Source organism: Calonectris borealis, chromosome 3, assembly GCF_964195595.1.
Source record: "Calonectris borealis chromosome 3, bCalBor7.hap1.2, whole genome shotgun sequence".
Lineage (NCBI taxonomy): Eukaryota > Metazoa > Chordata > Aves > Procellariiformes > Procellariidae > Calonectris > Calonectris borealis.
The window spans coordinates 92,426,517-92,452,135 of NC_134314.1; the positions used below are offsets into that span (position 1 = coordinate 92,426,517).

Here is a 25,619-nt window from a genome sequence, read left to right on the forward strand (position 1 = left end):
GGAATGCATTTTTTAAATTTTATTTTCTAGCCTGCATTTACAACTTGGATACATTTTAAATTGTATTGTTTTAGAAGGAGATATGTTAACCTTACTGAGCCATAAATCTTGGATTTAGATTAAATCTGATTTAAATCTTAGATTAGGCTAAAATTATTACTTCCTTTTAAGGAGCAGAGGGGTTTTTGTGGTGAAGTGATCTAAAAGAATGCTTTTTTAAGAAGCTAATTGAAAAAGAAGATTAGTTTCCCTGAGCAGTTTAAAAACTCTTTTCAAGTTTGCTATTAGAACTTCAGCTTGTCATAACTCACTATTACAATATAACAAAAATAATGTAATTTTGCAAAAGAAGCCAAGTATACTTGACAGCACTGGAAAGTTAAGTCCTTCGATTTTCAGTTTTAGGGGTTAATACCACATTACATGTGGTTGCTCTGAATACTTTGAATTTGTAATTGTTTCTGTTGGAGGGGGAGGGAGAATGAAGCAGACAAAATCCAGTCTACTCAAAGATAGAATTGTTGCACAGTTTGAGCTATGATCTCACTTCTCATTGCGGTGTCATCTAGCTAATGAGATTCACATTTGGCAGTAAAAAAAATGAAGGTGTTTGCTGCATTATTGAAATTAAATGTGTAAAGCATTTTTAATTTCTAATCTCTTCAGCATTTTCCCGCCTCCTAGATTGAAAAGTAGAAATCATAGTTGTTGGAATGAGAGTGGATTTTTTTGCCTGACTCTGGGTATCTCATCTTGAGCTTCTCCACTTTTCGGGAAGAATTACATGTGCCTTTCTGCTCTCAAGCTGGAGGATGTAATCTGGTTATTATTCTGGTTTCAACTTGGCTTGCTTTGCAAGATAGTCTCCAGGTTCAGACTTTGCTGGGGGGATGGTATTTGTGTTGGTGTATTTGATTCCCCCCCTCCCTCCCCCCGCTGTGGTAGTCATAGTAGTAGTGAAGTAGCAAACTTTCTCCTTTTAAAAACCATAATTTCTTTACAACTAAAAGATTTTCTCCAAAATGCATTTTTAAGAGAAAATGCTCAAAATGTAAGAAAATTGACATTGTGCATATTTTATTTTCCCTCAAGTTTTCAATTTTTTTTTTTGTCTGAGGAAACCTGATTATTTTTAGAGTTCCTTTGTAATGTTTCTTTAGGTGTTTATCTCCCTGGGATATTTTAATTGTCAGTACTTCTTCAATTAATATCCTTGTTTCCTCAGGACAAGACTTGAATATGAAGACAAGAAGATAAAATACTTGTCTAGGCCCAGTGTCTTTTAAGTGCATTACATAAAGCGTGTTTGTTTTTCCCTTACCCCTCTTTTAAGCTAAATTGGCAGCCTTCCAAAACATCACCGTCCACCATAAAACAAGCCTATATTGATAAGCAGATGCCAAAGTATGTTTTAAACAGTGATAAAAATGTTACAATTGCATAGTAATTCCGTATGTCTGTTTTCATGAAATACAAAACTTTCCTGAGTTTTTTATCTGAGTCAATAGAGGTATTAAAAAAAAAGTTTTAATCAGCTTTACATCATCAAAGTATAGCTGGCTAATTACTTTTTCCTGATGCTTCTGTTTGAATCCCAGACAGCATGCTCAGAGCTCTCAGCACTTAGAAAATTTATTCCAAAAGAGCTGTCTTCAAAGGATACTGTCTTCAAGGCTAGAGTTGTTTGGTTGCTTGTGTTTGGGTTTTTTTGTTGTTGTTGTTGTCGTCGGGTTTTTTTGTTTGATTGGGATTTTTTGTGGTTTGTTTTTGTTTCTTTAGAAATGTCGTATAACATCTAGTTAGTTTTACCTATAGCAGTTTGGATATATTTCAAACTGTTTATAGGATGTTCTGGAAAAAATATCTATGTAGTAATTAACGTATGATCTGTAATTATTCAGGAGTTGATCTTTTGGTGGACCAGCCATTTTCCCTCGAAACACTGACATCCCTTGTGGAACTGACCCGTTTTGAGACCTTGACGCCACGGTTTTCAGCCACTGTCCCTCCCTGTTGGGTAGAAGTCCAGCAAGAGCAGCAGCAAAGGCGGCATCCTCAGCATTTGCACCAGCAGCACCATGGGGACGCAGCTCAGCATACTCGAACTTGGAAGCTACAGACAGACAGGTAGGTAGGGTAACAGTGCAAAAAGAATCATGTGTGTGTTGCTTAGCTAGTTCGTATAGATGGTATAATCACAAATTTCATGCAATTTAATTGTTTTTAAGTAGTGTGCAAGCTTAAGAACGTGTACTTTCAAAGATAATAATCCCTATTTGGTAGTTTGCATTATAGGTCTTTGTGAGATTGCCAGAGCTGTTTTAGTGGACCTTGAAACAAATTGAAAAGTCAAGCTTTGAATTTGTGTATTTTTGTTTGCCAAATGCTGCCATTTCATTATATAATTAGACAAGCCCATTTGCCAGAATTACAGATATACTTGATTGTTTCTATAAAAATCTGATTCACCTTTCTTATGCATACACACATTCTTAGTGCATTTTTTAATTGGAAAACACAAGCTGCAGCTGCCAGTATGACTAATTAGTTGTCCTAAATGAAATCGTATTGTAATTTATTTTAAAATGTGAAGATAGAATCTGGATTTATGTCTGTTCATGTCAAGTTAAATCTTTATAAGCAAGACACACACTTAAGCCAGTATAGAGCCCTAGTTGTGCTAAAATTTGGCAATATTTTCATTGAAATGAACTGTACCAACATGGTACCAACTGTACCAACTTAGTTTTTCACACGTGACATGAGAACTTGGAATTCCTCTGGGATCCTAAAGACTAGAACAGCATTGTTGCAGTCTCCTTGAAGAGTTGCTTAAGACTTACCTGAAGTAGCTTTGCATAGTTTTTCTGAAAAATGCTTGGACAAACAAAATACAGATGTAAGTTGTGTTGTGTGTTTTATTAAGGGACGTGCGTATAAGGCACTACAAGATCTTTTGGGTCAGGCTGTCACATCTGTCCCACTGATGTATAAGATTTGGTTAGTAATGTAGAATCTAAATGCCCATACAGTGGAAACAATGAAATAGCCAAAGGGTGTTAGGGGAGCTAGAGATCATATGTGGAGGAAAAAAAGCTTGTCGTATAATAAGTGAAAGCTAGAATGTGATAATGAAGCATTCCAGGTGGGAAAACAGGTCTGGAAGGTAATAGTTGCAGGCGTTTCCAGGGCTGACACCTAACATGAGCTGAACTTGCTTTAATTAAATGTTCATAAGCTACAGTTAAAAACTTGCAGTGCGTTATAGGCTTTAAAACCTTTATTTGTCCTGTGGTTTTGCTTTGTCTATGTGGAAAGAAGTGGAAAGAAGGTGGTTCTTTGCAAAATAACTTCCAGTCAAAACTATTGATTATCCAGTGTGTTCAGCAACAGTTGAAAAGTAAAAAGCTACCTATATGAAGATATAAGGAAGCAAACAGTGAAGGTAGTAACTGTTAATTGGAAGGTGGTAGGTGGAACATTAGCTTATTAATATTGTTTCATTAGAGGAAAAGAATTATGCCTGCTGCAAAGTAAAACATGAATGTGAAGAGGTAAGCTTAAAAGTTTTGGTTTAGTACTGGAACTCTTTGGCAGCTGCTAAATGACTCATGATAAAAATGATTAAATTACAGTCCCTTTGTTCATAGGGTAGAATATACAATCTTAAGATTGAGAGCAACGTTCGCTCTTAATTAAAAGTTATCAGGGAAGAAACTTTTTGATTTCTGAATTATTTTGTTGGTCCTTAATATGAGGTTCTTTTTATCTCCTCTTTGAGTGTCTCATACTGGTTCCTATCAAGATGTGGGATTACAGGGTTAGATGGATAAGTAATGCAATTTGATATGGCAATTCTTTTGTGTCTCAGATAGAAGGAGATAATCCTGTAAAGGTAGTTTAGGGAATGCCATTATATTACACTTGGGCTCTTTCAGTCCTACTTTGTTATTTTAAAAAGGCTGCGTAACAAAGAAAACAGAAAAAGCAGAGTCTGGTTTACCTTATTAATTATCTAAATATCCGTATTTCCCCTTCAGTGGTAATTTAACTGAAATGTTAAATTGGATTAATCCTTCTAAAAAAAAGTACATTAATTCCTAATGTGCTGTGATAAAACAGTGACATCTGAGTTTCCTGGCTTTTTCTCAGATTTATATAGGAAATATTTTATGTATTCATCTTATGCAGACATATTTGAAAATATGTGAAAGAAGGAAGAGCTAGGTACTGACATGCTTTCCAATGTTTAAACTCTAGAAATGGGTCTGCAGCTCAAAGTTCAATTGTACTGGAAGATCAAACGTTGATGAGGTGTTCTAGAAAAGGAATGAAGAAGTGTGTTGGAAAATATTTTGTAGTTGTGAGAATGATGGTGTATTTACATTTAGAACACACTCTTGATTGTGTATTCTTTTAAAAGATGCTATAGATTTAGAAGGGTTTCAAAGATGAGAAAAGTTGCTAAAAGAATTTGCATTAGATTATCAGAGAAAAGTGATATTTAGGATGGATATGCTAAAATGTTGAGAAAATAAGAAGGAAGTAAATTAATTTTTTTGCTTCTTTGAAACGTTACACATGAATAAAGAGGATGCGCTTAAACAGAGCTATAAGAAATTGAAAAACTGTTTAAAGGGGAGTTGTTCACTCATCACAGAATTAGATTGTGAAGTTCATTGCCACAGGTATAAGAAGGTCTCTTCACAGTTGGATTAATGCGAGACTTTCATGGAGGATCATTATTCCATACGTGCCTATTGAGAGATACTTAAAACTTCCTTCGGGGCATCTGCTGCTGAATTTTGTCAAAAATAGGTTTCTGGAGTAGACAAATAACAGTTGTAATTCGGCAGTATGCGTCATATGCAACATACAGACTACAAAAGAGTACTGCAGACAAACTGGTTTATTATTCATTTCTGTTTTGTTCCAGATCTTGACTTTAACTGGATGAGTAGAATATTACTTAGTCTTTCTGAAGGCTTGCCTCTTTGAATGTCTCATTCAGTCCATGCTTTGCATGACACCTACAGGAATACTCAGACATAAAAAAACACCCCCAAACCTCCCTGTTTTGCACTGTGCTACATGTTCTCCAAGCTAGAGGAAAGGCATGAGTGATTCTAAATTTTTAGCATTACATTTGCTAACATTTTTTTTTCCCTAGAGTTGTAGGATAAATTTTCATTATATTTTATTTACCTGAGTTATTTATTTACTGAGTTATTTCAGTTAGCTGAAAATTCTTCACTGTTGCTTATTAAATCATAACCACAAGCTCGCTTCTGTCCATCTTTCACTTCTGTCCATCTTTCCTCCCAAAATCACTGCTTTTCTATGTTGCTTGTTCTGGAAAGCTGGCGTGCCATTTCATTATGCATACCTGGAGTCCATTATAAGTGGATTATACTTGCCTGAGGGAGATACGGCCTTCAGGGATATTACTGTAAAAAAAAGCAAAGAATTAAATGTATTTGTACCAATCCTTAACCTATTTTAAAATGGTTTTCTCCACAATACTCGATGTGTAGCATATTATTTTATTTAAATAGCCTTTTTGTAATTTAGATTTTAGAAAAACATCTAACCAATATTTATAGCAGCATACTCAGTTTCTTAGTGTTCTCAGTTACACAATTAAATAATCACAGGCCATCAAAGTTACCACATTTTAAAAAATTATTTATTGATAAACTGAGACGATCAGGAAGTGCAGTTATTTTAAAAATGTATACAAATGTGACAATTGACGCATGATTAGTTTTATTTGAATTGCTCTTTGGTTTGAACTATTTTTTGCAAACCTTAGTGTATCAAAGTATGGAACTGTTCATTGAGGGGTACTTATTATCTCAAGTTTACACTTCCAGTGTAAACCAAAGTTGGCTTCAAAGGGAAAATATGACTCATTAAAAGAAAGCTGCACCCATTTTGCACAGCGCAGGCTTCTGAGTGTGCACCTGGTAAGAAGCACTTCTCATCCTGTATAAATTATCAAATGCATTTAAAAAAATAATTTGAAACTAGTATTTTGAGTCTCCTGGATGTGGCTGTTGTACCACTGGAAAATGACGTTGTTTAAGACTTATCAGTGGAGAAGGCCAACTTAAGAGATTGCAAGGTAGTTACTATCATGCTTTCATACACTTCACTGCTTGGTAGATCCTTTTATAGTGATTCCCCCCCCCCCCCCATTCCTTTTTTTCTAGAAATGAGTAATAGGTATTTATAGTAATATGGAAACAGTACTGTAATGAAGGTAATAGGGTATCTTTTCACTGCTACTTTTATCCGAACATTGATTTGCCCTCTCTTATCAATTGGCTTTCTTCACAAAATTAATGTGGTTAACTGCAGCTTGAAAGACTTTTACTTCGGAAATTCATGTGAATGTCAACTAATGCAAAATAATTTTTTCTTCTTGTTAAAGAAAGTGTGCATAGATGGAGAATGCACTGGGTAATGCTGCCTGCTTGATCTGAATTTTCTCTTAACACTGGGTCATTGTCTTCATTTTTCCTGACAGCAACAGCTGGGATGAGCATGTCTTTGAACTGGTTCTACCAAAAGCCTGTATGGTTGGACATGTAGACTTCAAATTTGTTTTGAATTCAAATATCACAAACATTCCCCAGATTCAAGTGACTTTACTGAAAAATAAAGCTCCAGGCTTAGGGAAAGTCAATGGTAAGAAAGAACTTAAGATCTTTCAGAATATTGTTTCTTTTCTCAAACTCATTATTCTCTGTGATATATATTAGAAGAATTGCTTGAAATTGTATAAATATTTTGGTTTTACTTATTTGCATTTTATTCTGTTTCTCAGCATCATGGTCTGTTTTCACTTACCATGTTTGAATGTAAATTGGGGGAACAAACTGGGTAAACAGTTTCAAAATCCTGAATTTTATACAAATAAAAGCACATAGCTCAAAAAGGTTGAACTGAATTATTGTTCTGTACTGCTTGAATCCTACAGTCATTAAAAAAAAATGTTGTCAATTGTAAATCATCTTAGAGATTGACTGATGAAACAAATGATGCTCTCTTAAGTTCTTGTTATATTTTTAAAAAATTGTAATAAATTATTCCAAGTCACAGAAGGAAATTATTTGCTAGTGCCTCTTGGATGCATAAGAAAAAATAGCAGGGCTTTTTTTGATGACAGTAGCTAAAACCTGGCTTCCGTGGGAATTCTCTTATCATCTGGCTCATTAATTAAGCTATCTGAAAGCTGCAGTATGATTTCACCTTTTCTTCCTTGCAGCTTTGACAGGGTAGACCAAAGTTATGAATGCTCTTGCCTTGGGAAGACTCCCAGCTGGACTTTGCATCTTAGTAGCTCTCAGGGAATGTGTGAGGGGGTAGCATAAATTGAAAAGTCACTTCTTTGATGTGGAAGAGTTTGTGCCTCCATTGGGATTTTCCTGTGGTGAGAGTGTTCACTGCATGTCCTGCTGCCCTGACTGCTAGGGATGGAAGGTATTACATGCAGCACTTCCTTTTATTGAGGCATTAATTGGTTACCTTTATCTGGCCATCTGTTTTTGAAAAGCTTCTAGGAACTTGGTATGTCAGAGAAGTCTTGCTGTTGAATATTATTAAATTGGCTGCTGGATATAAAATGTGCTGGGGAAAACAGCAAGCATGATTTTAAAAGCTTTTTTTTTTTCTTTTCTGTTTTTTTTAAATGCTAAGTAAGAGCATCTCAGTTAAACAAGGGTAACAGAGCTGTAAATTTTAAAAAGGAATACAGGCATACCAAAGATCATTGACGTAATTTCATACAACTTCTCACTCTGTAGCATCCCCCAGTGTTCAACAAGGAAAAAAGTGTGCTGGAGATGCTTCTTAAAGAAATCCTATAAACTGGTGCTTATCCAAGAAGAAAATACTCTAGCATAGGAATATTCTTGGAGAAGAATATATTTTTTTAAGATACAAGATGGTTTAACAGTTTTAGCAGAAGTGCTAGCTGTGACTGCGGGACAGAAGTCAACAGATGTTCTTGCAGGTTCTTCCTTTGTTTAATTCTTGAAGTAAAACCTTAATTTTAACATGTAGCAGAATTTTGTTCTATCAAATAAAAAAATAGGACAGATAGTCCATGTTGGTCTTCCGAACTGAACCTGCTTTGTTTTTGGCATGAATTTTAGAATTCAGTCCATTTGCAGATCTGGATGTCAGAATTAATCTGAAAATCTTCACCTGTGAAACAAAACAGTAGAAGAAACGCTAAGCTCTTTTCCTTAATGTTTCAGTTTTAAATATCGCTGAGCAAACAGTTCCATGAGTTGGTAATTCTTTGAAGATGTTTGATTTGAGTGTGAAATAAAACGCCAGAGCTTTTTGTGGATACTTTACAGTACAGCATACTGAACATAAGACATGACAGAGCTCTTCCAGAAAGTGACATTTCACTTCCTTACATGCAGTGTAGTGGAATTTGCTTTTTTCTGTTATGGATAGGGTAGAGAAAGCATGGAGTGGAGGGCCAGGGTATACACAGGCAGTCTGGAAAGGGCTGGGGGATTTGAGAGCACCTGTAAGGCAACCTTGGCAAGGTGTTTTTTTCTTTTTGATTCAGAAGGATTGGGGAGCCTCAACTAACCCAACATCCTCTCAAGTGTTACTGCATTGCAGTTGCTTCCTACCCTTTTTCAATTTCTTGGGTTTTGGAAAAGGATCTTAATGACAGTTGCCTTTTTTTCTAAGCACTACTGAGTGAAGTAATAGAATGTTAATGATTTCAGTGAACGGGAAGGCAAACCTAGGTAATTTATATCTGTGCTGGATATTAACCAAAATGTCCTAATCCCAAGGAAAAGTAATATTCAGGATTGTTTGGTGGCTCTTGAAAAGGTATAAAATCTTCAGACTGAAATTCGGTAAACTCCCCCTACCCTTCCCTTCTCTCCCTCCATAGGGTGAGAAAGGAACTGAAATTTTAAGGTAACGAGACCTAAGGAAGATCTGTAAGGGAGAGTTTATTCAGTTGTTTTTTGTATGACAGGAACCCTGGAACCAGTTAAATGTGTAGTTTGTAATAACGGGAAGGCCAGAGGCATAATTCTTCCGGTTTGGAATGAATGTTTTTGATCTGGCAGTTATTTCACTGTATATGCTTCTTGTTCATTTGCTTGCATGTCCTCTTCATCTATGATTCATGAGAACTATTTAATTAAAAAAAGAGCTATACTTAAGTGTTACCAAAATAATGCCTGATGTTCAGCAGGAGCAATCCAGTTATTTTCAGTTTAAATTATCAAACTTTCAATACTGGAATCTAATTACTTAGGAGTAATCTGCAGTTGATTATTAGGAGAAAATAATTTGGGCAGTGTTAAAGTAAAGCAGTGTTAAAGGTCATTCAAAGAAATATTTTTTTAACTATTTGCTGCAAGTTCAGTTGCAATCTTAATATGAAAAACATGCCTATATTAGAAATAGTGTTTTGGGCCAAAAGCTGATTAATTTGCTATGAAAACTACCGCTTCTGTTTTCTGTGAGCCTTAAGCAATGTTTATGAAATCTTGCTAATATTTTTATTTCCAGAAGCAGCAGTAGATAGACAGATCACATTTCCTTTATCTCCAGCTCATAATATTGAAGTGGAGAGAAATGGAAAACCAGGACTGGTTGAATTCAATGAAGAAATGCAGTATATGGATGTAGAGGAACCACAGTGTAAGTGTTATTTATCTTGTTATAACTTGTTTAAAATATGAGCTTGCTTTTTTCTTTTTTAATGACATATTAGAATTTCTCTGCAAAAATTTCTCAGCCATCTAAAATAGACTGATTTCTCAGCCCTGTTCAATGTTGCCTCTCTCACTGGTCTGTTTACTGTATGAGTTGAAAGTTTAACACAAACACACCAAAAAAAAAAGTACTGGAGAATTTTGGTGCTTAAAAGCAGATTAGTATTCATTTGAATTTAGAAATAAAGTAGACTGATATGGCACCTTTCTAACTTAAACTCTTACCCTGTTCCGGCAGTATTTTACTTGGTTTCCTTAGCTAGTTTTAATAGAATTTTTCTTTGCATACCTGGCTTTTGTAGAGACTGCTGCTGTAAACCAAGAAAAATAGACAGTTGGTAAAGAATTTATAACTAGTCATGTTAATTTTCAGCTATATCAGGTTTGTTGTGCCTGTTTTCATAACCTTTTTTGTTAACCAGTACTTTTCCACAAAATCGATTAGAGAGACTCTGAAAGACAATCAGATTGGATCTGAGTGAGAAGAGCTACAAACTGAAAATTGATAGTTAGAGTGAATCAGTTCCAGAACTATGATTCTTTTTCTTGGTCACTTCAACAGTCTTACTTTACACCTTCTTTCCTTTCATGTGATCAGGCTTATCTAGAGCGTGACTTCAAAAGTCCCTTCCAACCCAAACCGTTCTACGATTCTATGACTCCAAGAAGGGTGTTGCAAAGCAGTGGGGGGGGAAGGGATCAAAGGGGTGATAAAAGAAAAAGCTGGAAGGAGGTTTTTCATGCTGAGAAAGAAGCAGAAGATAAGTGAATGATAATTTCAATAATTTCAATATACCACAGGAGAAACAAATTAGTCTCTCTGGTTTTTTGTTTTTTTTTTTTTCCCTAAACGGTTCTGTCCTGCTTCAGAAAAGACCCAGTGAGAGTTGTGGATCAAAATATCTTGGTTCATCATTTTATCAGTTGTGTATTTTGTAGCTCTAAGCCAGTCAATGTACATATTATCCATATAATATAACTGAAAATGCTTTGAAAACTGTCACTTACCTGTATTGATTTCGCTGGAAAACAGCTTAAAGTGAACCTCAAGTAATTGTTAGGTTTTCGACGTAGAGTTTATATGTATTTAGTGATCAGAGTTTGACATGGTGTATTTTTAACCTATGCAAATGATCAGATTTTGTGACTTAATTGTGAGTAATTCAGTTCCATATTACTCATGTTTTTTAAGGTCTTAGATTGTGTCCGTTTCTGGAGGAACACAAGGAGGATATACTTTGCGGTCCAGTATGGCTGGCTACTGGACTTGATCTGTCAGGACATGCTGGAATGTTGACACTAACAAGTCCAAAGCTTGTTAAAGGTAAACCAGTTTATTATGCTATTCACATGAAGTATATGTGACTAAAGCGCATCTGATACTTCTGTAGTCAGACTTTGGTTTGTTTTTATTTTCACATTGACAAATTTTACTGTATAACACAATAGTGAGTTACCTTTTCAAACTGATGCTAAAGTACTGTAATTAATGTAGTTGAGCTCTGCTTGTACACTATATCTGTGAAGTTGAAATGTATTTATAATTTGCCCTAGTAAACTATGCAAATTCTCCCCCCCTCACCCCCTGCTTTCTTTTTTTTCCACTTTTAGGCATGGCTGGTGGCAAGTACCGCTCATTTTTAATTCACGTTAAAGCAGTGAATGACAGAGGAACAGAAGAAATCTGCAATGGTGGCATTAGACCAGTTGTTAGAATACCATCTCTAAAACCTCAGACTACCAAGGGCCATTCCCTTGCTTCGTTGTTGGCAAAAGTTGCAGCAGGCAAGGTAATGAATAGCCAAGAAAGACATCTGTGTTAAAGTTGTAGAACTGGTATGATTTATGTAATCTGAAAACTAAACAGCTGTTAGGAGAATTAAGATCCATTAAAAATTACTTTTGAAAGAGTTGACACTGTGTTAACACCTTCAAGAATTGAGTTCAACATCTTTAAGTTGTTTCTTCTGTGCAAATTTAGTTGAAAAGGTCTGTTCTGCCACTTTCTCATTCTGAGCACTTGTTTTTGAAACTTCTGTTTCCATTAGTGTTTTCAGTAGCTGATACACCTCATCCTCTTACGAAGATTTTTGTGTGTGTGTATTTGACTCCTGATCGTTGTGGGTGTAAGATTGGATGATATGATGTACGTCTTGTGGACATTATTAGAATGGTTAAAAGATAATAAATTACAGAACATTGTTAAATTTGATGTTCTGTATTAAAGCAATTAGTGAATAAAACTAGGCTATTTTAGTACAATGCTCAAACTGAGTGAGAGATTTTCCTGAACTGTATGCATTTCACTGAACAAGGTATACAAATGAAGCAGTCAAAACCAACGTGATTTATGAATTTTTTTTCCCTCTCCCCCCCCCCCCAAAAATCAGGAAAAGCCATCTAGCAAAATTGAAGCCACTAATTCTTCAAGAAAATCGGATAATCTGAGAGGCTGTGACTTACTTCAAGAAGTCTCTGTAACAATTCGAAGATTTAAAAAAACTTCCATTTCAAAGGAAAGGTTAGTAGGTGTTTTTTAATTGTAAAAAATATTAGCTTTAGTTACACTTCTCATAAAATACTTGGTTCTCAAAATAGTTCAGGTCAAACCACTGTTTCAAGTTGTCATTTCATAAACGTATTTTATATAGAAAATCTTGTAAATTGTGAGTTTGAGGGCACTGTGCTGTGCAAGTTGTGGTAGAATAACACCATGCATGTATGTTAAGTGAAAAGGCAAATGTAAATAAGTTTTCTTGGTAAATTAGATAAATTATTTGGACATTTTTTTTTTAAAGAAAGCATCGTTCTATTTCCACATGTTGTCTTGTTTCTTACAGCAGAGCGTATATTATTTGTCAAAAAGTTTAGAGTAAAATTTAACTAAAATTGCTACTCAAAAATCTTGTTAAAATCTCTGTGTATTGCTACTACAGACCTAAATACGAATAATACAGTATTTAATTTGTATTACCAACTGCCACTCCACAATGGTGGCACTGGCTGTAATGGTCTTCAAGAGGTGAAAGAGGCTGCAAAGAGGTATGTGCAAATGGTTGCCAAAGAGTATTGTAGATGATGAAAGTTTGTTTAGCTTTAGAAGTTACTAGACAAGTTAATAGGAAAAAAAAAATTCCCTGAAGGTTACTAAATACACAGTAACCTAGGAAGTTCTGTGCACAGAAAATAGGAAGATTGGGAATGTGTGCACGGAAAGTACCATATATGCTTGTGTACTAGTTTTACTCTCATCTAGGCATCTTTTTTTGCCACTCCTAAGACAGGATACAAAGCTGGAGGGACGCTTTAGTGGGAGAATGGCCATATTGGATAATTCTGTTTTTTATTTCCACCCCCCTCCCTAGAGTTCAACGGTGTGCCATGTTACAGTTTTCAGAGTTCCATGAGAAGCTGCTCACCACTCTTTGCAAGAAGACAGATGATGGTCTGACTACAGAACATGCTCAGAGTCTTGTACTAGACACGCTTTGTTGGCTGGCCGGAGTGTATTCAAATGGACCTGGCAGGTAAGAGAGAAATTGTGTTTAAATTAGCATGGCTATTTCTCAGTATCAGCTCTGTTAAAAAAAAAAATAGTTTTATATGATTCTCTGAAGTATGCAACTTGTTCTTACAGCTTAAAGGAAGGAAATGACAGCTTGCTTTCTAAAACACGTAAATGTGTCTCTGATATAATACGTGTTTGCTTCTTTGAAGCTGGGCGGAGCATAGCTCACAAATGTGCACGATTTCTTGCGCTATGCATCAGGTCAGTGCTAATTATTTTTATATATTTATTTTTATATGTTTATATTTTATATATATTTGGGGGTTTTGCATACAGTCTGAATTGTATATATGTGTGTGTTATTGTTTAACATTGAATTTATAAAGCAACAAGATCTGGAAGATCTTCTCTTGAGGAAAAATGTGTTAGGATATGACTGCAAAGAACACAGTCTCTTTCTGCTTCATCTTCTGGAGGAGATCCCATGTTTCATTCTTACTTCATTAAATGTTAAAGTGTTTATGTGTTTCTTTGTAGCAATGGCAGGTGTGACCCGAGTCAGCAGGGGTTTGGATCAGTTCTTCTAAAAGCTTTACTTGACAATATGCCTCTTTTGCCTGCTGCTGCAACAGGTGGTATGTATACAATGTTTGTTGTCATCAAAATACACAGTACATTTGTTGTTTGGCATGTTCTGTTGGACTCTCTTGTGAAATAAGAATTAGGTAATTGTTCAGTTAGTACAAACTGCTTCTTGGAGTGGTCTGGTCAGGTGGTATCCAAGTATGAAGCATGCATTTGTAGATGATGGAATTTTAAGCAGATTAGCTTGCTTAAAACAGAGTGCTAAGACACTGACATTTTTGGGAGAGCTTAAGTAAGTTTTGCAAGAATTTTCAAAGATGTTCAGCAACCACAGATTCTGTTAACATAAGTGAGAGTCAGGATTGTCTGTTATTTCTGAAAATTAGGAGATTTATTCCAGGGAGCCTGGCTACCGAAATGATGTCCAAGTAGCAATCCACTTCTGTTACTTCTGCACCAAAAGGAAATTTTTAACTAGATTAAATTCCTTCCTCATCTACATTGCAGAGTAATGGTACCTTAGCACCTTGTTGAAGCCTTTTGAGTGCCAGATAGAATAGGAAGATGAGTTTAGCGCTCGTATTTGGGGTGGCAAGACCTGCTTTGTGTTTTTCAGAGTATGGCATTGTTGAATTGCATCTAGCTTGGTATCAGCAAGGGATCTTGATGGAAAATTAATTTGCCGTCCAAAATGCTTGTTGTGCTATCACCCAGGTAGAAACATTTAACATGCTGCTATTGAGGGTATGGAATGCACAAGGCGGGGAGGAGGAGGAAGCTGATGTTTGTGTTTCCGTGCAGAACCATGGCACTGTGCTCCCAGAACTGATCTGTAAGGAAACAGTGCCTCCAGCAAATACAGAATAAGGAGACAGCAGCCAAAAAGAGAGGATAAGAGGAGAGGAAGAGTTGAATCTAGAGTAAGGCGTGGCTCTGAAGGGATTGGAACCCCTAGCCTAGCACCTTGATACACTAGCCTTAGTGTATCAAGAGCATTTTGGTTGTTGTGCTTAGTAGCAGCAGTGGGCAGAAGCAATGAAAGAAGTATGCGTGAAGCTGTGTCTTGGGAACCTTTTTTTCTTCAATTATGAATTAGTTGATAAGAGAATTTGAAGTACTTGTGGAAACCAATGATTACAGAATGATTCTACATTGAAGTCTCTCAAAAAAAGGGGAGGGGGAGAATGCTTCCTAGTCCGTATTCAGTGACCATTAGATACTTCATTTCTCACTTCCATTGGTTATGCTTCAAAGTATGCTTTCTGAGTGGAAAATTCACATCATGTTTCATCTGAAATTTAATTTTTTTTTTTTATGCAGGATCTGTGTATTGGTATTTTGTATTGCTGAATTATGTAAAGGATGAAGATTTGGCAGGATGTAGTACAGCTTGTGCATCATTGCTAACTGCTGTGTCCCGACAGTTGCAGGATCGCTTAACGCCTATGGAAGCATTACTTCAGACAAGGTACTAAGAAATGTGGTTGTTGTAAACATAATAAAAACAAACATACAAACTGTCTAATGCCATCCCTTAGTGTTCTGAAAAAGGTTGGCTGTTTAAAAAAAGATGCATTTTGCCATGTTTGTTTGAGCAAGGATTAATTTGATACAGCTCTGGAAAATAGTTTTGACTTGTGCAAAATTAAAGGTGAATTTAATTGCTATCTTGCAATTTATAGTGCACTTTAAATCAGCAAATGTGTATGTAATGTTTGAAGTCTGTGCAATCCTTAAGTTGGTATGTATGATTTTTAGTGTAAGGATTAACAAAGCATGTCCTATTTTGAGTATGGGAGGGAATCAAATATACTGAATAGTTTCAGTTCTGCATAATGCTACACAAAATCGTAGTCTCTCTGTAAGCTGACCATACATTTAATGTATTGTTACTAAAAGCCAGATTCTAAGTGTAGAGACCTGGAGTAATTTACTGGGAATGCAGGTTCTTATTATAAATTATATATCAATGTAATTTCAGACTGTGATGTTGCATCTTTTACATGCTGAACTGATTCACCATTTAACTTTGGATTTATGTGATACCTAAAGGAAATCTCTGGTGATTCAGTTTTGTGGCAGTTTCCAAAACCATATTACGATGATGGGAACATGCTGCTGTTAGACAGTTCTTTTAGTTGTGATTTGTGAGCAAGTTTTTCTCCAAGTCGAGCAAGATCAAGGTAGAATAGGTTTGGTAGAGATTAGTTCAGAATCTTCAGATCAAATTCAAAATTTAGTAAGCTAAGTTTGGAGGGGGGAATGTTTTTTTGTTTGTTTTTTAAAAATACTTGATAAAAACTTGTTCTCAGGTGTTATACTTGGACCCTTATCATGCTCTCTACTACATTCCTCTTCTCAGTTGTTATTTTATTTCACCATGTGTAATCCTTGCAGTTTTTTAGAAGATTTATCCCAGCAATAGAAATGGTGACTGCACAATGGAGAATTTTGAGAAATACACAAAGTGCACTGGAAAAATAAAAGGTTTTGTGTGTTCATGTTGAATTTTCTTTAGAAACCAAATGGATGAGAAAAACATGAAAATTTCACTTGACATGAGAATGGCACCTTTCTGTAGGAATTGACTCGTTCCTTCATATAGATTGTTTCCAAATACCTCCTTTAAAAAACGTATCTGAAATAGAAGGTTTTTCTCCTTTCCAGTTGCCCACTTTTGAGTTTGGCACATGTGACATATCAGATCACTTAGTGGTGAACACAGCTGTCTGCATCTCAAGCGAAGCTTTCTGAAGTGAGCCCCTGTTTTTGGCATCCTTCAAGCTTAGGTTTTCTGAGTGTTTCTAGATGGTGTTTTACTGATTTTCTTCTTGGAACTAAATTTGCTTTCTCTTTTAACTCAGTATCCCCATAGTTAGGATAAGAATAGCAGCAGACACATCTGTCTAATCCCATATTTGATTATTATAACTCTCCCTTTAGCAAGAACTGACTATTTCTTGACTTAGTTTACTAATTTAGACAGAACTTACTGGCCTTTCCTTTATATGTCTACAGATCAAGAGAATACTGTCATTTCTCTCTCTTTTTTTTTTTTATGTAGAAGATAATTTTTTTTTTTAAAGAGAAATTAGTAGACAGCCATTGCTTAACTCTTTTTCCCTTCCCTCTCCCTGAGTTGTGTTTTATAGTATTTATGTGCATTCGTTTTGCAGAGTTTTGAGTATTGTTTTTTTTCTTTTTTTGTCATTGTTTCCAAGTACAATAGCCTAATATTTGGTAATCAAATAAAAGCAGATGCATACTTAAAGGATCTGCACATTCATGTTGTCTTAAGGCAGAGTAGTACTCATTTTAGTATCATGTGCTTCAATAAAGCAAGTAAAACTTGCAAGGATAAGTCCAGGTGGATGTGTTACATGACTTGGAGTTCAGAGAATAACAAAAAAGGGATTTCGGACAGTATTTTAGACTGTCCTACGATAAAGCAGGTTGGTTTGTCTCTAGCAAATCTGACGAATTTCTCCAATCTGTTCTTGAAAGCACCTGATTAAAGTAGTGGTGGAATTTAATTATTCTAATGATCATTCTTATCATTAACACTTAAACTGTCTCCTTTTGCCCACATCTAATCTGAAATCTCTCCTGCTGCAACTAAAGCCTTTTGTGTCCTGTCCACCTTGGTGATAAAGAGCAGATTATTTCATTCTTAACAAATTTTGGATGTCTAGAGGGTGTTTGTGTCTTGATCTTATTCTCCAGATCTGTAGTCATTCTTAAAGCATTTCCTTGAGCTGTATTCTTTGGTCCTCATCTTCCTCGAATTGTGGTACACAAAATTGTAAACATTATTCCAGTTGAGATCTTTGATGAGTGAAGCAGAAGAGGTATTTCACATACTTTATATTCATTACTGCACAGATGAATAGAGTGATGGATTTTTTTATGTGACATTGTTGATTCATTCTTTGGTTTTTGTTGATGCAACTTTTATATCCTTTTCTGAAAGTGTTGCTAATGCAGCTTAAAACTGTGAACCTGATCATTCCTGCTGAAGGATCAGTAAAAGGCACTATGCTTATTGAAATAAATCTGGGTTGGACAGAATATATTTAACTCTCTGCAATACATTCAAATTTTGATCCTATTCTACAAAGCTCTTGTAACCCTTTTTTAGGTTTTATCACCTGCTTACTTAATAAATCAAACTCTTCACTTAAATCATGCAAGTAATCAGTGTTAATGTTGAGCTGACCTAATTTATTGAGTTTGTAAATCTGAGGTCTAAAACAGGCTGTGAAGGTACCCTACTGAATTTTGCCTGAGCATTTTTGTGTGTTTTAGTAACCACTTTACAGTAGCATGTTGTCTTGCTTTGTTCATGAAAAAAGGTCATGTAGCGAACACGTCAGTCTTGCTAGATGTGCAGTATGCACTGTTTCTGTGTAGTACATGCTTGTAGAGAGCAACCTAGATTCATCTAATATGTTGTTCTTAGTATAAAGTTGTCATCTTAAATTTGCTACCTTATAGGTGCTTGTAAGTAACTTGGTTGGGGAATGTATATTAAATCGGTTGACCTGTAATTCCCAGATTTTCTTTCCTCTCTCTCTTTTTTTTTTTTGTGGTTTTTTTTGTGTGGTTGGTTGGTTTTTTTGGGTTGTTTTGTTTTGTTTGTTTGTTTAATATCAGTAGCAATTATTGCCCTTTTGTGTAACGTCATTTTCTGACTAGTTACAGTCTTAGTATTGTGTGGCAAAAAACATTAAGCCCAGCCAACGCGTGAGCATTTTAACATTCAGAGAAGTCTAGAACCTGTTCTACCTTGTTGCTAGTGTTGTAGTATCCATGTAGACATTTATCCTTTTGTGATCAAAAAAGACGTTTAAACACTCCAGCCTTCTCAGCATTACCTGTTTGAGGTTTTCCTCGCCTGCTAAAGAGCAAAGAAGCTGCTCGGAGGCAGAGGGAAAAGGGGCTGAAGGAACTTCCTGTTGCTGCTGGTGTGTTTGTGGAAATATTTCATGTTTGTTCTGGCTCTTGCCAGCCAAATCAGGAAATGTTATATGTTTCTCACTTTTGTACCTACACACATGCATTCTTTCTTTCTACTCCTGCTTAATAATTTGGCCTGATTTCCATTTTTTTTCTCCTCTTGTCAGTTGCTTGTAATAGGTATTGGTACAAAACAAAACAACACTGATTTTGTTATTACTTTGGATTTTATTTTTACTTGGCTTATAAAACCCTAATTGATTTGGGACCATCCTGTTACCTGAGTTATTGTGTTATTTTTTTCCCCTGCAGTACTGCCAGAGTAGGAGTAATGAGATTTTCTTCTGTTGAAATATTTAAAGTACTTGCAAGTGTTGATTGGTATCCCTACCAGCATTTCCTTCTTTCTTTTTTTCTTCTTACTTCAGCTGGAAGAACAAGCTGAGGTGGAATTTCTTTTGCTGTTTTGGAAAACAGTACTGTGTTTTTACTGACTTCAGATGAATGTCTGATTTACCGTGTGCAGGCGTGCGTATTGCTGTGGCTAATTGTCTCAGGCTTGTAGTTCTAGTTTCCGTGTCTGAGTGTGATTATGTGTCATATTTCCAGGACAGTATTGTATCTTCAAAACTATTTAGTAACAAAGCATCGTATTTAGCATCGTAAGCTGTTTGAAAAGGTCACCTAATAAATTACTTTAATGAAATATAAGTAAATGGTAGTTTCCAAGCTATGTTAATTGAATGAAAAGAATAGTTTGGAATAAAATAAATCCTGATGATTAAATACTTGGCCTTTTTCTGTGAATAATTTTATATAAATTCTTATTGTTTGAATAGTGCTGTTTGTTTTATTCCATTTGCAGATATGGTTTGTATAGTTCGCCTTTTGATCCAGTTCTGTTTGATTTGGAAATAAGTGGCTCTTCTTGTAAAAATGTATACAACAGCAGCATTGGAGTACAGTCAGATGAAATTGATTTGTCTGATGTTCTGTCAGGTACGTATGTTTAACAGTAAGCTATTGTGGAAGAATTGGTAATTCTTTCTATTATACTGTTTTCCTTTAGTGAAGATGTGGTTTTATACTTTCCATCTGTTTTATAGCTGTACATAATGAAGTTCAAGATATTCTCTTGCTTCGTGAGATCTCTTACATTTCCAGTAGCCCTTAGGGAAGAAAAAAGCCTCTTTCTGGAATCTGTTCTTTTCTTATCCTATAGAAGATCTAAGAAAAGGCTAGAGATTAAACAGAAAGGCTGCTATCATTCCCTGGGTCAGAGTCATCTAGGAAGCATCTGTGACTTCTATTGAGCAGCTTCCTTGCGATATGATATTATTCATTTAGACTAGCAACCGTCTCATAGGCAGAGAAACCCAAATGGATTTTTCTGAAGTTGGGAAGCTGCCATATGGCAGTCTTCTACTTAAATATTACAGATTTAATGAGATATTTTTTCTGTTTCAGAGGCGTTAAAATACCTTAAAAGCACATTTGTATCTGTCCTCTCAGGTTAGTTCATAAGTGAATCTTTAGGCCACGGAATGTCCTAAGAACGAGACAATTTTTACCTGTCAGGAAATTCTTTTCAGAGCAAGTATATTCATCATAGTGACTCCTTTCCTTTTCTTGTATGCTCTTGTCCATCTCCTTCCCATCCCTCCCTCCATACAACACTGTGAATTTGTTAGTGTATTGAATAATAGTCTAGTTTTTATACTAACTTGGTGTATGATCTTAGTTGGTCTGTTATTTTCTTTCTCTTCCTTTCCAGTAACATCAATGTATTTTTGCAAGCTAATTTTCTCACAGTGCAGAAAGAACAAAGCATCCATATATAATTTATTTCTGCAATTAAGAAGGTTACACTATGCTTCTGCCGTCACATTTGACAGTTTGACTTATTAACATACTCTGTTCGGATTTGGCAGCATTATCCATTTTAAAATATACTTCTATTTACATTGTGGATGTGATAGTGTTAAGGTGTTTGTTCCACAGCATGAAGTAATAAAATATGTGGATTATATTTAGTTGTCCCTTTCGCCTCTTCATGACTTGAAATGTCGCTATCAAGAAAACATTGGCTGATTGTGCAGATATTTATTTCTCTTTCAGGAAATGGCAAAATAAGTAGCTGTGCAGCTGCTGAAGGTAGTTTTACTTCCCTTACTGGGCTTCTGGAAGTTGAACCTCTGCACTTTACCTGTGTTTCAACAAGTGATGGAACTAGAATAGAAAGGGACGATGCAAGTACGTTTACTGGTATATACAATTTTTCATTTTTTCTACTTAGCATACTTCCACAGTATGATATTTTTAGTTGGCCATAATGAGCACCGCTTGACAAACAGATTGCCTGTAGTTTTATAAGTGTTGAAATGTGTTTGTTTTCTTTTAATAGTTACTATATGTGAAGTTAAACTTCTTAGAGCTTAACAAACTAACTAGATTCCAAATTTATTAATTTGAATCAATTTGTTTCTATTGGAGGGTATAACATACAAGCTTGCATCTTTATCTTGCAGCCTTATGTAGCAAAAGAAGTCCAGAGCATTAGGTGGCTCTTCTGTAATGAAAATGTTGCATGTATGATGAGTGTGCATAGTCTATAAACCATATACTTTGTAATTCAAGATGATGTTACTTTGTAGGAAGAACTGAATAAAAGGAGATATTTCTCTTGGGTTTACATTGCTCTTACCAATTAGTAAGGAATTAAATTAAAGGTGTGTTTTATAATTTCTTTTCCACATACATGTTTTTGTTTTGTTTGTTTTTTTGTTTGTTTGTTTCATGCCAGTGAGTACCTTTGGGGTTACCCCAGCAGTTGGTGGCCTCTCTTCTGGAACGGTTGGGGAAGCCTCGACAGCACTGAGTTCAGCAGCCCAGGTAGCTTTGCAGTCTCTCTCTCATGCAATGGCGTCAGCCGAGCAACAGCTCCAGGTGCTGCAAGAGAAACAGCAGCAGCTTTTGAAGCTTCAGCAACAGGTTGGAGGCTATTTGGCTATTTTTTAATGCTGTCTCTAAACTTCAAAAGCTGAGAAAATAGTTGCAGAGCTAGTCGCCCTTTTTTTTTTTTTCTTCTCCATAGTGTATGTGAGGAAGCAACAGCTCTGCACTGAGGATCACTCTTACTGAGCAAAATGCTGAGAGTGTCTTCCATGCTGCTTTGGTCTTTCAGACTTGTTTTTTGTGTATTTTGAGGGTGGGTTGGGAGTTTGTAATCAAAACTAAGTCTCAATACATAAGTTTATCAGTCTGAAGTTGAAAAAGCCCACTGAAATGAAAAGCGCAATTGCCGACAGAGGGAAGTACCAGTCATAAAGCCATTGTCAGTATGAAGCTTGGCTGTGTTGACTCTATTTTGGTGTTCAGTTGTAGGTTTTTTATTATTTTTTGATTACTCCAATTAATTACTTAATTACTCATGTTCCTCAGCAAGTGAAGTCAAATTGAATAGAGTTTCATTTTTCAGCTTATAGTTGGATATCTAACATGCCTTCAACCTATGTTGAAGGTAGCTTGGATTTATTAAACCTAGTTTTATAATAAAAGTTGAACTTGCAGTTCAATACTACCACTGTGTTCACAAGCAGTATTATCTGCTACCTACACTGCTTTCATTTTCCCTACAGAAAGCTAAGCTGGAAGCAAAACTGCATCAGACAACAGCAGCGGCAGCAGCAGCAGCATCAGCAGTTGGTCCTGTTCACAACTCTGTGCCTTCTAATCCAGTAGCAGCCCCAGGGTTCTTCATCCATCCTTCGGATGTCATTCCACCCACACCAAAAACAACTCCTCTATTCATGACTCCACCTTTGACTCCACCTAACGAGGCAGTTTCTGCTGTTATTAATGCAGAGCTTGCTCAGCTTTTCCCTGGTTCAGTCATTGATCCCCCAACAGTTAACCTTGCAGCACATAACAAAAATACAAGCAAGTCTAGAACGGTAATTATTTGTATTTGTTTTTCTTATAGAAACAAGATGCTGCCTTATCAGGATCTAATTTGTACTTGAGTGCTAGTAAATATCTGTTTATTTGGATGAGATGTGAAAACTATATCACTAAATTTAGACAATATGAAAAGGAAGACTTATGAAAGCAAGACAGAGTTGTTATAGTACCTCAAATGGTTTCCTTTAGTTGGAGCTAGCTTAACTGTATAAGGAGTTATTAATCCTTTGAACTTAGTAGTTAATATATTTTGACGGTTCATGCTCAAATATAAATGTAGTGAGGTGTTGTCAAAATTGTACATCTTTAAATCACAAGAGGTTTTCTTACAGCCTTTTGTAAAGAACAGCTTATTATAAATGCATAGGTTTTAGTGAATTAATTTTACTGATTATTATTCCTCATAATTTTACTGATTATTATTCCTCAGAATCCACTTGGATCCGGTCTTGCTCTTGCAATATCTCACGCTTCACATTTTCTTCAACCTCCACCTCATCAGTCAATTATTATAGAGCGAATGCACTCAGGTAAAACTAGAATTCCTAATAATAATTTTGACACATTTTCTTATAAGAAGTGGAATATTTTCCAGGGTCCTAAGTAAGTTGCTTAGCTGCAGTCTCACTTGGCTTTCCAAAGAAATGATATTTCTCAGTTTGCCTTTCTGTTTTATCTGGAAGTTTAAGACACAGCATTCAGTGATGTTTATCAAGTCGAAAAACCCTGCGGGCTGGGGGAATATGTTGGGTCTCTGGACAGAGCACCTGTTCTGAAATAATGCATAAAAAGCATAACAACTTTAATTAAGTTGAAGCCAAAATTTTCTTTTCAAAGGGTGCAAGCTGTAGTGAGAGATTCTGAGATTGTGCAGCTATTTTTAACCTCAAATATACACCTTTTGAACAATATACAAACAATGGCTTTATTGTTTCAGAAGTAATGTCTCTTTGCTGGTTAGCTCGCGCTGGTATTTTAGGCAAGCCTGTGTTTTTCCCCTAGGAGCAAGAAGATTCGTGACTTTAGATTTTGGAAGACCTATATTGCTGACGGATGTATTGATTCCCACTTGCGGAGATTTGGCTTCTTTGTCAATTGACATCTGGACTTTAGGAGAAGAAGTGGATGGAAGGCGGCTGGTAGTGGCTACTGACATTAGCACACATTCACTTATTTTACATGACTTGCTGCCACCCCCAGTTTGCAGGTTTATGAAGGTAAAAGGAGCTGGACTTGCATACTCTATCTTTTAAACTCTTAATCTTTGTTAGTATGTGAACTTTCTCTTAAGTTCTCTTCAAGACCAAACTTTAGTTGGCTATAAATTTTTTATGAATTTTTGACTTGGTGTTTATTTTGCCTATTTTGATACAATGTGTTACAGTATAGTTGCATTCTCTTTCAGATCACTGTTATTGGTCGATATGGTAGCACAAATGCCAGAGCAAAAATCCCATTGGGGTTTTATTATGGCCATACCTATATCTTACCCTTTGAAAATGAGCTGAAACTAATGCACGATCCCCTCAGAGGAGAAGGTGAAGCTGCAAATCAGCCAGAAATTGACCAACATTTGGCAATGATGGTTGCATTGCAAGAAGACATACAATGCAGGTTAGAAGAAAATAATATGTGTACTTACTAGTTATTTTAACTTAAAACACTGGGATATCATAATGTTATAGATTTTTGTTTTTCTTCCCATGATATTCTTCAGACCAAAGAAAACCTGCCTTTGTTGTAGAGTTGTTACGGTGAATATCTTTATAGCAGTAACAAAGACTACATTGTATTTTTTTTTCAATATCTGTTTTAACAGTGCATTCAAAATGGACCAGAAGTTGTCTTCTGGCAGGGTGATTGTGAAATGTATTGCCGTTTGCTAATGTCTATTGAATTGTGTGTTGGAATGTTTCCCTTTAGGTACAATTTGGCCTGTCATCGGTTAGAAATCCTTCTGCAGAGTATTGACCTGCCACCACTCAACAGTGCTAACAATGCCCAGTACTTTTTACGAAAGCCAGACAAGGCTGTAGAAGAAGATAGCAGAGTATTTTCTGCTTACCAGGACTGCATTCAGCTACAGCTTCAGCTCAACTTGGCTCACCATGCTGTTCAGAGGCTCAAAGTAGCTTTAGGTGCAAGCAGGAAAGCACTGAAAGAGCAATCTGATCCAAAAGAGTTGATTCAGATGTCATCCACAGAACAGTTGCGCACCATCATTAGATACTTACTGGATACTTTGCTTAGTTTGCTTCATTCTTCCAATGGTTAGTATTTTTTGAGGTTTTGATATTTTTGTCATGTTAATAGAAACATTTTGCAAGTGTTTCTATGTCTTGATCTGTACTTTCCCACTATAAACCTTTTAAAGCTATGTTCAGATATGTTCTACTATGATTTTCGTAGCAGGTAACATACAGTGTAAAGTTTCACCAGTGGCACCAAGCTGACCTAACCATTTCCTGCTCCCAAAAAGGATAGGAGAGGTCCTTCTCCCTTTTCCGTAGTCCTGGCTGCATATTCCTTTGTTCAGATAGTCATCTGATTTTTCTGTGGGCTGATTCAGTTTGCTGAAGTAACAAAAGACTGCCCAGGCAGAGTACTCATGTTGTTTTCATAGGCAGAGTCAGCTTGTGGAAGAATCTCTGCGCATCAAAGCCTGTGCAACACTGGGCATGGATTAGGCAGTTAGAAGTGGGGAGGGGAAGCAGAAATTGCTTTGGGGGGGGGAAGTCATAAACCCAGTACCTCTACACAGTTCGTGATTTTGAATATCCAGTAAGGATTTTTAATTCCTAAAGTTGCCATTGAAAGTGTTCTTGGAGAATGGAAATTGAAAAGTA

At 36.0% G+C, this 25,619-nt stretch overlaps 1 protein-coding gene across 18 annotated transcripts in view; it reads left to right on the top strand.

Moving 5' to 3' along the window:
• Positions 1-25,619, top strand: part of BIRC6 (baculoviral IAP repeat containing 6) — a 190,146-nt gene that overhangs the window by 41,491 nt on the left and 123,036 nt on the right. For 13 of the 18 annotated variants that reach the window (XR_012673106.1, XR_012673107.1, XM_075146664.1 and 10 more), the window contains 18 exons: positions 1,902-2,127; positions 6,530-6,690; positions 9,559-9,690; positions 10,957-11,088; positions 11,376-11,554; positions 12,155-12,285; positions 13,130-13,291; positions 13,402-13,533; positions 13,810-13,907; positions 15,178-15,325; positions 19,679-19,812; positions 20,932-21,078; positions 21,617-21,804; positions 22,452-22,766; positions 23,204-23,303; positions 23,776-23,990; positions 24,179-24,387; positions 24,697-25,043. Coding sequence is in view for 16 of the 18 variants with exons in the window: in XM_075146664.1 (XP_075002765.1) it covers positions 1,902-2,127; positions 6,530-6,690; positions 9,559-9,690; positions 10,957-11,088; positions 11,376-11,554; positions 12,155-12,285; positions 13,130-13,291; positions 13,402-13,533; positions 13,810-13,907; positions 15,178-15,325; positions 19,679-19,812; positions 20,932-21,078; positions 21,617-21,804; positions 22,452-22,766; positions 23,204-23,303; positions 23,776-23,990; positions 24,179-24,387; positions 24,697-25,043 (3,156 nt within the window). In the remaining 2 variants the exon portion in view is untranslated. The remainder of the gene's footprint in view (positions 1-1,901; positions 2,128-6,529; positions 6,691-9,558; positions 9,691-10,956; positions 11,089-11,375; positions 11,555-12,154; positions 12,286-13,129; positions 13,292-13,401; positions 13,534-13,809; positions 13,908-15,177; positions 15,326-19,678; positions 19,813-20,931; positions 21,079-21,616; positions 21,805-22,451; positions 22,767-23,203; positions 23,304-23,775; positions 23,991-24,178; positions 24,388-24,696; positions 25,044-25,619) is intronic. The other 5 variants (XM_075146669.1, XM_075146665.1, XM_075146666.1 and 2 more) reach the window with 5 other exon arrangements.